The sequence below is a fragment of the Macrosteles quadrilineatus genome, unplaced genomic scaffold (genome assembly GCF_028750875.1).
Source record: "Macrosteles quadrilineatus isolate MER2022 unplaced genomic scaffold, UCM_ALF_1.0 Scaffold_3__2_contigs__length_128488019, whole genome shotgun sequence".
In the NCBI taxonomy this organism is placed as follows: domain Eukaryota; kingdom Metazoa; phylum Arthropoda; class Insecta; order Hemiptera; family Cicadellidae; genus Macrosteles; species Macrosteles quadrilineatus.
Window position 1 is genome coordinate 47,727,240 of NW_026542596.1, and position 17,753 is coordinate 47,744,992.

The 17,753-nt window shown below is 33.4% G+C and overlaps 1 protein-coding gene across 1 annotated transcript in view; it reads right to left on the reverse strand.

Annotated features, from left to right (window-relative positions):
• The window catches only part of LOC128990260 (polyamine-transporting ATPase 13A3), a 56,002-nt gene extending 43,354 nt beyond the window's left edge, over positions 1-12,648 (reverse strand). The window contains exon 1 of the mRNA XM_054412573.1: positions 10,825-12,648. Within this exon, the coding sequence (XP_054268548.1) occupies positions 10,825-10,954 (130 nt within the window). The 5' untranslated portion in view covers positions 10,955-12,648. The remainder of the gene's footprint in view (positions 1-10,824) is intronic.
• Between the last annotated feature and the right edge of the window lie 5,105 nt (positions 12,649-17,753).

The window sequence follows — 17,753 nt, forward strand, 5'->3', positions numbered from 1 at the left end:
GGAATTAGAACAACTGCCTATTTATCAGTAGTAGTACGTAGTAATAGTAGAAATTGAATAAAGATCTGCTTAAATTCCTAGATCAATGAGATTTTAAGCTTATTTGGAGCCTGATAAAAAATGGTCCTCGTTAAAGAATTAACTGATCTTAGTAACAAAACTGCATAGCGTTTCTCTCAATTTTACATTGTACAACGTGTAAATAATGTGTCTTAGCCGTAACATAAAGATAAAGTGATTAAGACGATTTTTGTGTAATTGGTTACATTAGCTGATTAATTATTCTGCAACATAAATTACAATGCAGCAAAGCCGGGAACGGGAACAGATTTGGTGATTAACATATTTTTGTTTTAGTAATTGTTCATTAAAATACTTTTGTATTTTGAATTGTTCACAGTATAATTAGTAGCTCTTGGACAAAACAATCCACACCTATGTGCATATTTTAAGCTAACCTAAATATGAATTAAGGTTAAGTGCGAGGATTAACGTGATCTGAATAGCTTTCTTTTCTGTGCCTTTATCCTCAACATTTTATTGAAATCCCAATGATCAAACCAAGGTGATCAAATGGTGAAGTTTCAAACCTACAAATAAATAAAAATAAATAAGCTACAGGTTAAGATTGGTTAAATATACAAATATGAATTTTTTTCCAAACAAACACATGAACATTTGTTGAACCTAATTGTTTGACCTAAACTGTTAAGTTGCTTAAAACTCTTAAATAAGTAATTATTTTTTTAATGGCCAGCAATTTAAAACTTTTATCATCTGTGTAACAGTTCAATTGGCGTGTAGTGTTAATACCCATATTGTCATAGGATGCAAGGGATACGATAGATTACTAGTTCCCTTAACTGACCTTCATAGCTCATCAAAGCACTTGTTGCCGAAACCGATACTCAAGGATTTATTGTCCGTTAACTTTTAACTAACAACTCGTACTTAACAAGCTGCTTATTAACAAAAATTGCAATGCAATACTTTTGGAATAGAGTATGTAGAACGTTATTAATTAATAACGTATTAAGAAAATGTCATTAAATTAATTCTAACAATTTAATCTGACATTAGTTCACTGATGTGTTACACCAATAATTTACCAAAATTGTTACATAAAGAAAACAATAAGCATATTTTACTTTTAAGTTAATCAGACTTTTATAGTAGTATTATTGATGGTTTGGATTTTTTCATTCAGAATCTCCCCTACCTTATAGGTTTTTAAATTTGGTATTTAATCAGAAAATCTATATATTTAATACGCTAGCCATATTTTTGTCATAATTGTTTTGGAGCGGTGGTGCTACCAATCACCATGTCCAAGGTGTCGTTAGAAAGGTCTTAGCATGTAGTTTTGCCATCGAACAAAAAAAACTTTGGAATTCCATCAGGGCTCTGCCCCAGTGGCCTTCAAAGTTCCCATGTTATTCTTAGGGAGAAAATGTTTGTTTCCATTTGAACAGATGAATACCACTTTGAAATTGACACTAATATTTGAAACGGCTGGTTATACACAAATTTTGCACGAAATCAAAACATAACCAAAAAAACGTTCGACATAATGGCGACATAAGACGTTGACTAGGACGGCCAATAAGAGGAGGCCGACGAACTTTAACTGGTAGACGCGAACAAAATACAAATAATACTATTGTCGTTGATAGCCGAATACAGCAAGAACCCTTCAGTGTTGGGTTTAAGTGTGCTCTCCAACAGGTGCCTGAAGATTTCACATTAAATTTAGGACTGTTGGATAATCACTGCATAAACTGTTGATTTTGGAAGACAAGGAGGTGGGTAGGACTATATCGGAAATAGAAGAGAGGAGATTAGATGAGTGGCAAATGCGTTGGGAGCAGAGTGTTTTATGTTAACGTTTTAAAGGTAAACGTTTGGATATATACCTAACACCAGAAAGAGACTGGAACAAGATTGGTAGATGGGCCATTTTGAAACGCAGTTTGTAACAGGACATGGAAAATTTCAAGGCGAATTTGTTAAGATTTCACATGGTGGAAGAGGAAGTATGTAGATCTGGAGAAATAAAAACCATGAGTCACGTATTTACATATATATGGTTCACTTCAGGAGACAAATAGGAGAGAACAGGAATAAGTCTTGGATAAGATAGGTCTAGAGATGAGAAAATAAAACATGATAAGTGACAAGGAAACAATTGAGACGTTTAGAAAGTAGCTAAGGAAGTAGGAAAAACCAGGAATACATACAGGTGTTAAAATATAACAAATTTAAGAAAGAAAAGTTATGAAAACTTGCCCAAGATGGGGAGAGGAAAGGTTACAGCGAATCTCAAGGATCCCTATCACTCAGGGCGGTATGGGAAAGGGAGTCATGCTGTTAGGCATTTGGACACATAATGTGTCTGGAAACAGCTAATGCGGTTATGAGAAAGGTTATTTGTAGAAAACACTATAAACAATAAATGTTGATTTTGTCGATATGTTATTTACATCTTGAGTATTTCCATAATCTTTGAACCGAATATTTTAACGTCATCAGAAATTATGACTGTTATTCGTTTATAAATAACGTCTGTAATACTTAGAAATTGCTCGAATCCGAGCAACAGGTACACTAGTATGAATAATGATTCTGTCATCACATACAGTTTTAATTAATTTTGTATTTTAATTTTCATTGATAAAAAAATTGAGCGGTTTAAAAGCCTAGTTTGTACTAAACACATATTGTGAATGCAATTTGTACAATTATGACAGCCTTGTCAATTATCCTAAGAATACCTTTTTTACGCAATCAAATTATTATAATCTATTCATAAACTTTAACACTACTTTATATTCTTAACCATTACAATGTGTAAGACACAATAATCTATGTTGACAGAATCATTTAAAACTGTAGTCACATTAAACGCATATGCATACAAAGAAAGGCCTCAGGGGCAGAAAATAAATTTTTCAAAAACTAAAAACATATTTAGAACCGACTAAGAAGTGACAACTTAGTCTAGATCATTACTTTGCTTAGTTAATGGCAATTCCTCATTATAATACTTGTAGCTTCTTATCTACTCATTTTGAGACGTAACCCCACTAAGTCCTCATTTCGCAAGGGATAATTAAATAACCTATTTAAAGACCAACGTAGAGCATAAAGGAAGTTATAAGTAGGCAAGACCGTCAAGACCAAACCTTGGACAATGTCCAGCAGATTTTGCTGAACGAATCACCCAAACTAACATTACCTTTGCCAATCTCCTATTGTGTGTTTCAAACATATGCAAGCTTGAACGCAAAGATTGAAAAGGCAAAGTTAACAAAACCAATGTGCAAGTCATAATAAACTACACCGTGGATTCAAATAATTACAGAAGGGCTATCATTGTTATATTTTTGTTATACTATATATATACTATATACATATATATATATTTACATATGTATACTGTATATATAGGCTACATAAATATTATAACAAATTACAATAATCTTGAACCGTGACTAAAGCAATAATTTAAATTTATGAAATGAAAATACTGGTATTTAAGAAAAGGCACAAAACTCTTAAAATGTTCTCCGATAAGCACCCCTACTAAACAGGAAGACAATGAAAACTCGGGCCATCCTAGAGTAAATGCATGTTTTATACTCTGTTGGCGAAATTTAGGCAATTCGAGGGGAAGTTCCCCACCACTTTTTTCCGCTTAATGTATGTTGCAGCTGATTGAAGTTTTGACAAATATCAACTATTCAACTATGTTTTAATGATAGGACCAAGACATGGAGAGGATAGATTTCTTCCCCTAAAACCGCCTAAATTTTGTGAACGGTATAATAAATGAAGCGCAAGTCGGTGACACTATTGTCGGTCAGATATGAAAATTGTCTGAGATTCTTAATACTTTTACTTACAAGGAAGTAAAAACTAAAACAGCAGAGACATTGGTTGTTAAATTTGAATTCACATTTTTATTTTTGTATAGGCCTAGGTAAAGATAATATGATATAAAAAATAACATCATATTGGGGTTTAAATTAGATTATTTAGCCACGTAAAAAAAACTAATGGTTTTTATCATCTACGCCAACAGTTCGAATTTACAATAGTTTAGAGTTGCTGTCTCAATGATATTAAAATATTACACGCTATCAAATATTCACTAAACTGTTTCAAATTACTTATGTTATTGGTTTAAGTTAATCAATTTAAAGGTTTAAAGTAAAAACTAATTAAACCTAATGTTAATATAAACGTGGTACAAGAGTTTTATGATTACAATAGCATTATACTTGCAGATACAACGCTATCAATTCAAATTTACAGACTCAAACACAGTTAAAGGTTTTTTTACTTGTTTTCAATCATAATACCTGAGTAAACAACTTCAACAGGATCTCCCATCTTGGTGTTGTAAATATCCTAACAACGAACATATAAAAAAAGTCTATACCGAACACGTCTAATAAACAGAACGGAAATTTCAGAGACCAATACAAGCATGATAAATAACAACTGAACTGAACTTTCGTAGTCTAAACAACACGTGACGTTCCACTAATCACTCTATATGACTCGACAACATAAAATATTAGCCTTAATCACTCCACCTTGAATATTGTTTCAGTCACAGCCACTTCTCTCTTTCCTTGTTCTATTTGATCATTTGCAAAGAAAAAGTTATGATGCAGAACTAATTAATCGATCCTGTCATCCTGTGTTTTTAAAGGACAGATAAAATTTAAAAAAAAAACTGATTTGTCAATTGAGTTATGGATTTGTTGCTATTTGTCTCCGCACCAAAAACTGTGGATTCTTTGACTTAATAATGAAAATGGTAACACTGACAAGCAAGTTATTCTAAGAAAGTAAGAATACAAGTGTTTAAACGTTTTTCATCCACAATATTTTTTAAACGTCAAAGGTCATAGGTACGGTACTACTCAAAACAAAATTAAATTGTAACTCACTCTATGTACGATTTTGCAATCACCTATTAAACATATCCTATGATAAGTAGTGTATAGGCTTATAAACTATCCTCATTATCAATACCTATCATCATTTAAGATGGGAATGCAAGACCAAGCCTATCTCAAAGCAATCTAAATAAATACATCCCACTTAATGATATTTTATAATTGAAATTTGTTTAAGTTTTGTGAAGAAAGTTGTTAACTTAAAACCGAATTTGCTCATTTTCATTACTACGATAAAGGAAATAGGCTTTATATTTGTTTAAAATGTCACTTGCTTTTTTAAAACTCAATATAACGATGTTTTTTTAATAGTGAAACCTCTAATCAAGCTTTGTATCAGACAGAAACCCTATTATTTCTATAAAAAAAACCTGTGAAATAGGGAAATACAGTAGCCTATTTTAAATTGTAAACTTATCAATTATTACTAAAAACCCCATTTCCACAGACTGATGACAATCCAAGAAATAGGCCTAGGTATTTTGTTTAAGCCTATAGTTTTTATGTTTTTTTATTTATAGGTATATTTTTAAGGCGGTTTTGATGGCGGTCTAAAAAAAATTGTCAAAGTTTGACCTTTGCATCTTACATCAAATGGTCGTATGTAAGCTTTTTCAAAATTCAAAAAGTACATTTTTTACATGTTAGGCCTATTTAGCTTTTTAATGTTAAGAACCTTAAAACAAGGTCCAGACAACACAATATCTGAATATGATGGCAATTAAGCTGAAACTTCTCATATCAGTTACGGTTATTGATAAGCTGCAGTTACACTTGCCCCCTGGTTCCACTTACCCCACTTCACCCTAATCATTTCTACAACCTTTCCTGATTTTTAAACATTGGAAATTTTCATGTAGGTGTACAAAAGAAAATACAATTCCTTTTTTCTAAACATGATTACGTCATCAAGGTTATTAACTAAATGTTACTTAATCGATTTTTTTTCATTATTTATTTTTGATTCACAATCAGATATTTTGACATCTCATGATAGCACATCCATTTCACTTTATCTAAAACTGTATTTGCTTTGATTCAGCAATCGTTTTATTTTTACTGCTGAGATATTGTAATCCTTAGTGACACTTGGCCTATACAAAAACTGTGGGACAAGATGAAAACAATCATGTCAACAAAGAAGATTGGATGAGAATTGTCCACTTGTGATCAATTGAAGAGTGGCAGACAAGCAATTGTCAACTCTCATTTACGACTTTACGAGACACACTTCTCACATTGCTCGTGAGATTGGCTCAACCAACCGAGAGTTTACAAACTAAATTGTAAACTGTTTGCTTGGTCAAGGATGTTTAAAATTATTAAATCAAACAATTTATTTAAATTATAATGCAATAGAACACAGAGCTCAATTGATATTTAAAAAGATATATGTCTTGCTTTTTCGTAAATAAACATTTTTTCATTTGTAATTAAGTTTAAAAGACCAGGGTTCGGACAGTTAAATAAAAAAATGCCAAACTCTTATTACTCAATTTTTGGGCAACATATGGAATTGCCTTCAACTTTTATTAACCTACCATTTTGTAAAAAAAATAGAGCTCTTCTTTTTACTTCATGTTGAATGATGAGCTTTTTCATGAATCCTGTATGATAATATTTTTAGGTTTTGTATTATTGTGCTCTATATTACCTTAATCATTCAGTCTTTGTAATGCTAACTGGGGTAGGGTTTTTTCAATTACCATTTTCAAATGAAAATTTCATAAAATAATAAAATTCTATTGATAGTCACAACTTTTATCTATAGACATCTATAGACACCTAACCTAAAAACTTGTTGTATATAGTTTGAAAGACTAATTATTTATATGCTTTATAAAGACTTAGGAAAAATATAATGTGTAACACAAGTGCAAAAGGCCTTTGCTGCACTCGAGATCATTCCACACTCGCCTGCGGCTCGTGCGTAAACATTGCTCTCGTGTACAGCAAAGTGCCACTTTGCCCACTAGTTACACAAATAACTATTGTCAGCTGTTTCACCTACCCAAGTTGGTTGTATGATATTAAATAGCATTAAAAAGTGTATAAGGTTTACCAACAGGGTGCAGCACTATTATTTTTTTTTTTTTACATTTATGACAACATCTAATTTGAACCAACTACAGCAACAAAAAGCTGTAAAAAATGAGGATTTCACTTTTTTTGTTTAGAAGCAGTGGTAGAACAATGGTAGAACAGAGCTATTGGTAGATGTGCTATCATTGACTTTATAGATGTCAATGATAGCACCGTGTCCTCTCTCATTGCAACCGTAAAGCACGAGTTTAACTGCAATATAAGCATTTTATACTTATACGCCAACCCCGTAAAAATTACGGGTACTCTGCTAGTTAATCAATAATGTCTGTTCTGCAGTAGGCTTACATTTAAAGATCAAATTTTATTTCACTTTAGTTACCTGATTTTTTTAGAAAAGTGAACTTAAAAAGACTTTTCCACTCAAAGTAAGACATATTTTGGCTACATTAACACTAATTGATATTATCATGGGGATTGCATTAACACTTTATATTAGAACTAAAAGAAATTGGGATTAAATCTACACAAACTTAATATGATTGAAAACTATCCTAAACCAGACTTTACAATACACCTTACTGTGAACTTTCTAATGGATCATAACAAACTACTAACACAACCTTGATTCACCTTTAAGTGAAAGTTAGTTGGGTTAGTGTTTTAATTATATAACTAAAGAAATGTTAACCCTAATAATTGTGGTACCCTAAATCACGGTGAGGCTCAAAACAAGCCTTTTTTTAATTCACAAAAAAAATTAAATATAACCTACAGGTTTTTAATATTTTAAGGACAATTAGGTAAGTTAGTAGGCCTACCCTAACATAAATTTAATGCCGGTTAATACATGTTTTTCATCTACAGTACCGGTACTGTAGTAAAAAAAGTTGACGAGGGAAAATGCATCATGATTCTGTGCACGGTTGGTTGTGGACCCTGAATTAAATTTATCAATTTGCTGAGGAGAACTCATTTGATTTTGAAGTCTCAGTCTAATATTAATAAAAAAAATTTTATTAGTTGAATAATCTTTTTACAAATGCAAAATTAACAAGCCTTCAAATTTACAAGCAGGCTATCTGGGAAACAATAATTCCTTCTAGCAAGTTTTGTGGCCCTAAGTTAATCTAAAAACACTTGCCTAGTCTCAAATCACCCAATAAACAATAAAAAAAGAGTGGTGACTTAAGTAACAACATTGACTATAAACACAGAATATGCACAGAATCTGTGTATAATCAATAGTAGGCTAACAGTATCATACCCTTTTTAATTTAGAAATTAATCTTGTTTTTAAAGGTGAAAAGTTACTCTTATACCTAGTAGGATACCAAGTACAATAATCCAATATTTTACTTGCTAAACATTCCAAGAAGGAAACTCTAGAAATATAGCGGAAACATTATCTGATTACAAGATGACAACACTGCAAAAACCAGACTACATCAGCTGTTTTTAACTTAAACTTGTGACATGCAACCAAGCTAGTTCAGGAATTTCACACTTCATGGTTCATCACTTTTCTTTTCACTTTACGAGCACAGAGACGATTCTATATTTACAAGTAGGCCTAGTACAGTAAATCCAAATCCAATTAAATTCTGCATCAATTTAGTACAGCTCAAATAAATACAAAATAATTGCTTGTGTTAACAGGGTTTATATCTAGTAACCTAGGCTTATCCTCTCTAATATTACAGTTTAGAATAGGCCTAGTTGGAAAATATGCACGGTAGCCTATGTTTTAATTTAAACAGGGGCCTGTAAATATTTTAACATTTTATCCAGGAAGATTTGTATTGATTTCTAAGCTTTCAAATGCCTGTATAAAACATTTTATTTTTATTTTTTAGTTAAATGGTTTATAGTGAAATAACAATAATTAGTCTATATATCATCTGACTAACTTTGTAATTAAACTATCCTGTGGCAAATACTATTTAAGATCTAGGCTACTGACATGGAATTTGCAAGACCGATTTGATAACAAGTTTAAGAAACAAATTTAGACTATCAATGTAAAAAATGAAATGGAATACAATTTTGATAATTCAGTCTATGCCTATGTCCAGTAAGCCATGAAAATATATGAGACTAAATTACTCTGCAAGTAGCAAGTCTGGCCCTTGCTACCTATGCGGTCCATCACTCTTTTGTCAAAACAGGCCTGTATTTTAACATTTAAAATGTTTTTTTGTTTTTATTGTAATTCGTGCATACCGTGTTGTGTTCATCCCTGACTAAGTTAACGACTGATCAACTTTACAAGTACCTATCTTAAGCTGACGATGGTGTTTTAACACTAAACCATGTTTCTAGGCCTACTAAGTTAATGTGTCAAAATCTTTTAGCTGTGACGGGATTAACATAAGTTATTAAGTCTTACATTATGTCCAACAGCTCAGAGGGTTCAAACATGAACATGGATGATGAAAATATTTTGTTATGCTATAATAAGGACAACTCCAGGTGTTCTAGGATTAAAATGTCAAAACACATAGGCTCTAGGTAGTATAATTAGCTTCAATTAACAACAATTAAAATTTAGAAAAAAATCTATAAAAAAACAATTAATGTGAAGGTGAAACTAAGCACGACAATGGAGTTGATGAAGACCAATTAATTTAAATGACGGATAGCAAAATACAAGTTCCGCAAGAGCTAAGGTATTGATTGCTCAGGGATGTTCAAATTCTTGTACTAGTCTAGACTATAATTTAGTTTCTAGTGTTTTTTTCTGTATTGTTACCTTACAGACCTTGGTGACAGTTTAATCCAGGAATTGGGAACAGAGTTCTAATGGATGAGGTCCCAAATCAATGTAGGCTAAGCACGATTTTTAAATAAAATACTAGCTGTGTAAACATTTTTGGGGCTAGTACTAAACAACTCTCTGAGGAGACTTACAATTGACTCTCAAAACAGTTTTTACAAACACCAGAACAGTGCAGCAACGATGTGAGCTCTAAAGGTCACAAAAATATCATAACTAGCCTACTTATATCCAATCGATAAAAGATCTCCCGTCGTTAAAATTTATTATAGGGCCTACTTAGGCTATACAATTTCTGATTTTTCCCCAGTTGGCTGGTAATTGTATGATAATATGTACTGATGTAACTTAGGCTAGGTAAATAGGCCTGCCAATCATCCTAAAGATGGTTTAAATTCAACAAACTAGTTTGAAGTGCCTTATAAACCATAGCACAGAAAACGTACTACTATAACCCAGAATGCCAACCGCATGGTAAAAAGCATTAAGCGGTTTGAGAGAGATTTGCCTGTCAATCCGTAGGCAGCGCCACCAGTGTTGCTATGCTATTGCATAGCAACCTCTCTCAAACCGCTTAATGCTTTTTACCATGCGGTTGGCATTCTGGGTTAAGTTATAGTAGTACGTTTTCTGTGACCATCGCCATCTATCAAGCTTTTTCAAACCAAGGACAAAATGTCATGATCTAGAGAATGAAGACTAGGGCCTACCAGTCTACATTAAAAGTTACAATGAAACATTAGGCCTACATGACGCAAAAATAGTAACGGTATGTATAATACTCACAACCCTGATACCTGAATTGGTAATAGTTTATCCAAAAGTTTTGTTAGGATATTTTATACACTTTATCTAGGCTTATAGAATGAGTTTCCACTCTCTGACAATCGTGTCTTAAAGTGACAATTCAAATTTGAGAGTGGAACTAGCTGCTTCCCCAAATAAGTTAGGTTCATGATGTGAACTTGTAGGAATAAAAACTTTTTTGAACAGAATGAGTTGATATTAATCTAAAGAAATATCAAATAAGTTACTCACCATTCAGAGGTTCAATATCTGGACTCTTTTCCTTTTTCCTCTCTTGTTCTTGAATGTTTTTGCCAAATGAGACACGGCTGTAAGTGTTCCTTTGGAAACCGATTTTGAGATGAGAGGGAGTTGACGGCATTTTTGAAGTAGTTTTATAATTGGTTGGCTTGAAACTTCTATAATCGCTTCCTGGTGAGCGTATAAACTTGCGTCAATTCACACTAATGGGAGTAAATGTCCAACTAATTTACGTTACTCTCTCAAATAAGTTAATACTGAAATTGTAAATTGCGTACGACAATATACACTAATGTTTCAACACTTTAACCTACAAAGTCAGTACGGTAAAACATTAAAAGTTTCTCTACAGCAAAACTTTGTCCATACCTTACAACTGTTGCCAGATATCTAGCTACATAGTACAACAAGTTTAAACAAACGGTATGTAAGTTACTGACAATGAAGTTCAATTCATACCATACTACTGCATTTTGAGTTGCAGCCTCGAGGTATTCTTCATCTATCAGGTTTGTTGTACAATGTCAACTTTTGTCAGTCTCCTGGATCTGGTTTCCGCCATCCTACTCTTGGCCTCTTCAGTTCATTTTCACCACAGAATATCACTTCATGATTTTTCACAGTTAACTTTTTCTGAATCATACTGCTTTCAACCACTCTTCTGTTCAAAACTCCCAATTTTTTCAGGTTGTTGATTGAATGTTGTGTAAGATACCAATTATTTTTCTCCAAACAAGATTTGTTCCTTGATAATATCTTCACCAGGAAAGGTATTCTTACTTACAAATTATGTGGTGAGTTTGGTCCTATAACTTAATTCCTCTCTTAATAATAGATCGTAGAGCGGTTATTGGATTTTTCAAATGTAAAATCCAAGTTACTCTCTGCTTAACGTTGCTTGCGATGCACAGAAGGCTTGCTTAACTTAACCTCTTTAAATGAGTTTCACGAAAAATATGTTTGAAAGTAAATCTTGATTATGATACTTTTTCACAGTTTGGGCATATAGATCCTAAGTTTATAAAATGTTTCTTAGCAGTGAAGAAAGTAAGGGTGGATCCTGAAAAGTTAACACTTGAAAAAACGTATCCACGAGACTTGCTGATTACAGGTTAAAACTGAGTGAAGTCTATGAATTTTGAGGATTCACTAATCAAGTCTATTCTCTACCTCTTTTAAGGTAAGATATTTCACTGAAGAAAATCGTGACCTATTGTTTAGATTTGTTGAGATGCAGATTCACAAATAAAATTGACATAATAAAGATATTTTATTTGGTTAAAATATAAATCCATCTTCAAATTATAAAATACAGGTGCATATACCACAGAAACTCTCATCAATTACTGCCAGATGACTAGAAATTGTGTAATGTTCTGACGATTCCTTTTACCACCTCGACAAAATGTGAATCAATTTCTAACAAAAGGGTGTTGATAGTACAATCGGTTTTCCAAATGTTATGGGATGTGAACGTCGAACGATCACCTCACTGATCAAAAAAGATTTAACTGTCTTCTTTATCCATATTAAAAACTGCAAATTCACCAATATGCAAAAACGCTTGAATTGATTTTTTATACAATAACTTATATTTTGACCTTACTTGTTTGATGTCTTGCAAAAGATGTTAAATTGTACGTTTGAGACAAGTGCCTAACAAATATTATCCCTTTTTGCAATAATACTCACAGCACAATAAGTTATAACACTTTTATCTCAATTAAAAGGCATAATATGGATTAAATTATGAAACACACGTCTGCGACACCCAACATCAACCAACATTGGGCATTGAGGTAGGACGGTAGGACGACAGACAGACAGATGAGAGGGAGAGACGATCGAAGTGATTCACGAAATCCGCCGACAACCGCCGACGACTATCTGATTTCAGTGTTACCAAAGTCGAAAATACTATTAGCTAGCATACGTAATAGCCCAGTAAATCTAGGCAAAAAATCATGCAAACCCGGAAATGCGAGATATAAAGCTGAATTTTGGCACAGATGTTCTTTATGATATCCTTGACCATATCCTAAAAGTCCCCTACCGTCCCCTGTTTGCTTCTTCCGGTATAAAGATAAAAGGGGGGGAGGGGGCGCAACTTATTTAAACGCACATTGAACGTGATAACTTGAGTAATTTTGGTCCGATTTTGATAAGATTTGGCTTGAAGGTGAAAGGTGGGATAAACGTAAATGAGTTGCAAAATCAGCATAATCAGACCATGGGAACGGGTGTTTACGGGGGGTTTTATGAGGTAAAAATTGGGTTTTATGGGGTAAAAATTGAATTTTATCATTTTTGATCCTCAAAACACAACAATTTCTAATTTCTCCCTGAACCATTTAAAAAAACTTAAATGATCAAATATTTTAGTATAATGAAGTGTTTGTGTAAGGTTATTGATTAGGAAGAAAATTAAAAAAAATAAAAATTCCCATGTTATTCTTAAGGAGAGTAAGTTGTTGTAGTTTGCTTGTTTACGGATATATTTTGACCAAACTTGGAAAATCAACTTAATTTATAATAAGCTATTGATATTTTACTACAAACGCACTTTATTCCACTCCTCTAGCAACAAGCCTAGGTACTTGTTAGGCATAATGTTATTTCAATATATTTAATAAAAAATCCAATCGGGCAAATGGAAATTCACTTAGTCTGCAGGTTTGCTGCGGTGGGGGTATTTTCATAAAAAGTTACACTGTCCTAGATTTTCTTTATCAATGGTTTTCGTCAACACTACACTCTATTTTTTCCCTTAAAATGTATATTTAAGCTGGGAATAGTATAAATAAACTCCAGAATAAACGTGGACAATGGTGTAAAAACATAACATAAGCATGGTATTCAATAAATAATATACAGGATATAGTAATATTAAAAAGTTTTACTATTACATTTTTAAGTACAATCAGAAAAGGTTTCTTTTCGGTTCGTAGAACAGAAAGGTTCTGGGGTGGAAACTGGACAGATATGGTGATTGAGCAGGAGCTCATGCGTTCTTTGAAAGTATCAGGTGGACTTATCCATGGAAGAGGCGTCACTGACAGTAACTTGGAAAAATTTGTCCTAGCACGTCCAGCCTGTTCTGTTGTCACGAATGCTTTTGAAAAATTGTGTCATATAAATCTGGAACTACAGAACAACATGTTGAGCTACGAGATGCTCGGCAATCAAGAGATGATAACGATTTATACAAACTACTTTGTTGGCTAAAGTCACATTCGCCTTTCAGTGTTGACATAAATGGAGGTTTGATTTCTTTGTCAACTGGAACAGTTGCTGACGGTAAAATAAACCCGGAAAACGCCACAGAAACAGGACTTCTTGCAATGACTCAAATGACTGGCCAAACTTTTGGTGATGTAAAACTAAAAAGAAAAAGTAAAGTTACTCCACTTGCTGCTGTTTATGCCACTATCAAAGTAAGAGGTCACGATTGTATAGAAGTGAATCCGAATCAACTGTTTCTCAGATTATAGTGTTTTTTTTTTTAAATCACCATCTGATTATGAAGATTACATGGCCTTTGAATTGGCTCCGAGGCCACCTTCTCTCCTTAACGAAGCAGCGATAAGAAAAACAGCCAAGTCAGCACTTTGTGATATTATAGAGATGATCACACCTACCCTTCATAGTTGGCCTCAAGACTGTGTTTATGTATTGGACGGAGGACATTTGCTTCATCATGTTGTTTGGCCCAAGCCTGCCACATATGGACAAATAATTTCAGTATATTATTTCAGGCTGAATTTCTCGGTAATGCTGCAAATAAAATCCGACTTATAAGTGAACTAAAATCACACTTTGATCGAGCTGGCTTTTCAGTTCTACAAGCTGCAGCAGATGCTGACTTTTTGATTGCTTCAACAGCTCTTCAGCAGTGTTCTGAAGGTCTGAAAACAGCTGTGGTGGGTACAGACACTGATCTTCTAGCACTTCTTGTCCATGGAGTTAAAAGGTCAGATACATTGTTCTTCATCAAACCAGAAGGCAGTAAAGGTTCCTACAAAGTTTACACAGTAACTGAAATTAGTAGTAACTTAGGCAATATGAAAGACTGTATACTGTTTGCACACGCATTTTCTGGATGCGATACAACATCCGCAACGTTTAGAAAAGGGAAAAAAGTGCCCTGGAAAGTGTTGGAAAAAGTGTGGAACTTCAAAAAATGTCAGATGTTTTTAAAGATTCAACTGCTCAGCCTGACAAGTTAACATCATGTGGAGAACAATACTTTCTTGCAATATACGGAGATACAAAGTGCAAAACATCAAATGAACTAAGGTACTTTATGTTCAACACTGGGGCGGAGCCCGAGAGTCCGATCAGAATAAAAAAAGCTTAGTTTTCCTATTTAATGCCCAAAGAATCAGTGTACCAAATTTCAGCCTCCTAGGTAAATGGGAAGTAAGAGAATTAGTGATGAGTGAGTGAGTGAGTCAGTCAGTCAGTGAGTCAGTGAGGGCTTTGCCTTTTATATATATAGATAAACTGATAGCTAAACAGAAAATTACTTCAAGCTTTGATTTGCCAGTTTTACCGCCTTCTTCGGATGCCGCACGCTTACACACTTTGCGGGTTTACTATCAAGTGCAGAAATGGCTTGGGAAGGATCTGGATCCATGTTCATGGGGTTGACTTGAAAAAGACGGCGTTCTTGTACCTCAATCTATGACTTTGCCACCGGCACCTGATAAACTCTTGAATTTCGTTACATGTGATTGCAAGAAAGAGTGTGCCCGATCGTGTGATTGCATAAGGTCAGGGTTAGGATTAGCTTGTTCGGAAATGTGTGCTCATTGCCAAGGTGGAGACTGCAACAACACACTGCAGACAATTGATTTAGAGGAAGAAGAGATACGTTGATAGTTAGTAATGTTCAGTTTTATAATAGGTATAAAACACAATGTTCAATACAATTGCTTAACCTACTGTTGTGCATGTTACTCTTAAAAAATTGGGTTTCATATTTTAAGGGTGGTTAATCCAATATTTTGTACAAATATTATTTTTTGTTAGTAATCTTTTCTGATTGAACTTAAAAATGTAATAGTAAAACTTTTTAATATTACTGTATCCTGTATATTATTTATTGAATACCATGCTCCTATGTTATGTTTTTACACCATTGTCCACGTTTATTCTGGAGTTTATTTATACTATTCCCAGCTTAAATATACATTTTAAGGGGAAAAAATAGAGTGTAGTGTTGACGAAAACCATTGATAAAGCAAATCTAGGACAGTGCAACTTTTTATGAAAATACCCCCACCGCAGCAAACCTGCAGACTAAGTGAATTTCCATTTGCCCGATTGGATTTTTTATTAAATATATTGAAATAACATTATGCCTAACAAGTACCTAGGCTTGTTGCTAGAGGAGTGGAATAAAGTGCGTTTGTAGTAAAATATCAATAGCTTATTATAAATTAAGTTGATTTTCCAAGTTTGGTCAAAATATATCCGTAAACAAGCAAACTACAACAACTTACTCTCCTTAAGAATAACATGGGAATTTTTATTTTTTTTAATTTTCTTCCTAATCAATAACCTTACACAAACACTTCATTATACTAAAATATTTGATCATTTAAGCTTTTTTAAATGGTTCAGGGAGAAATTAGAAATTGTTGTGTTTTGAGGATCAAAAATGATAAAATTCAATTTTTACCCCATAAAACCCAATTTTTACCTCATAAAAACCCCCGTAAACACCCGTTCCCATGGTCTGATTATGCTGATTTTGCAACTCATTTAAGTTTATCCCACCTTTCACCTTCTAGCCAAATTTTATCAAAATCGGACCAAAATTACTCAAGCTATCGCGTTCAATGTGCGTTTAAATAAGTTGCGCCCCCTCCCCCCCTTTTTCTTTATACTGGAAGAAGCAAACAAGGGACGGGCGGGGACTTTTAAGGTGTGATTTTACATACCATAACGGACATCTGTGCAAAAAATTAGCTTTATATCTCGCATTTCCGGGTAAAAACCTAGATTGACTGGGCTATAATGCTGAACATACTATAAGCAGCTTTATAAAGTGTGGTGTATTGTAAGAACGAGAACATGCTCACGCACGGCCACCTATAACTCCAGGCCGCGGCCTTCGAAGTGGCAACATCGCAACATACTACCATAGATAAAACATATCCCTCAAGGATCCTTGAGGAGTATGTTTTATCTATGATACCACTCTGTTTATAGAAAACACGTGAATGTTATCGGATTGGATCATTATCATTATGAGATAAAGACACCACCTAGTTGCTAATTTCAACCCAAATATCAGTGAAGGATAAGTCAGTGTAGAATGTTTATAGAAGATATGTGTAGCTTTGCTATTGAAGCTCTTTCATCAGTCCGGATCATTTATTCAAAGCCCAATACAAAAGAACAGCTGGGTAAACTGTTCGTGCACTGCAGTTCAGTGTCCTATTTTAAGCGATCAATTTTTGCCCATGTTTGTTCTGTGATCATTTGTTTACGGTAGTTTTTTTTAACGACAATTACTGGTGTCCAAGTGTTACTACCACGGCCGTCTTTGTTACTACCGAGTCCGTAATTTTATTGCTGATGGGTAGTCATGGGCATATGGTATACTTGGTTCATGAATTGATTACATGTAAATATGTTTATTTTAGTAGTTATTTTATAGTTTATAAGACAATCTGTATTTTTTTAAATGTATATTGACTTAGCCAATGCATTAATGTAAATCTGGAAAATAAATGACCTGCTAGTGTACATGTTGCTCGAAATCGAGCAATTGCAAAGAAGTACAGGAGTTATTTATAAACAAATAACTTGTTTAAAAACTGATAATTTCCGATGATTTTAAAAGAGTCAACTAAAAGATTATTAACTAATGGAAATACTCACAATCTTCATAACAGTCATATTCCAGTTTA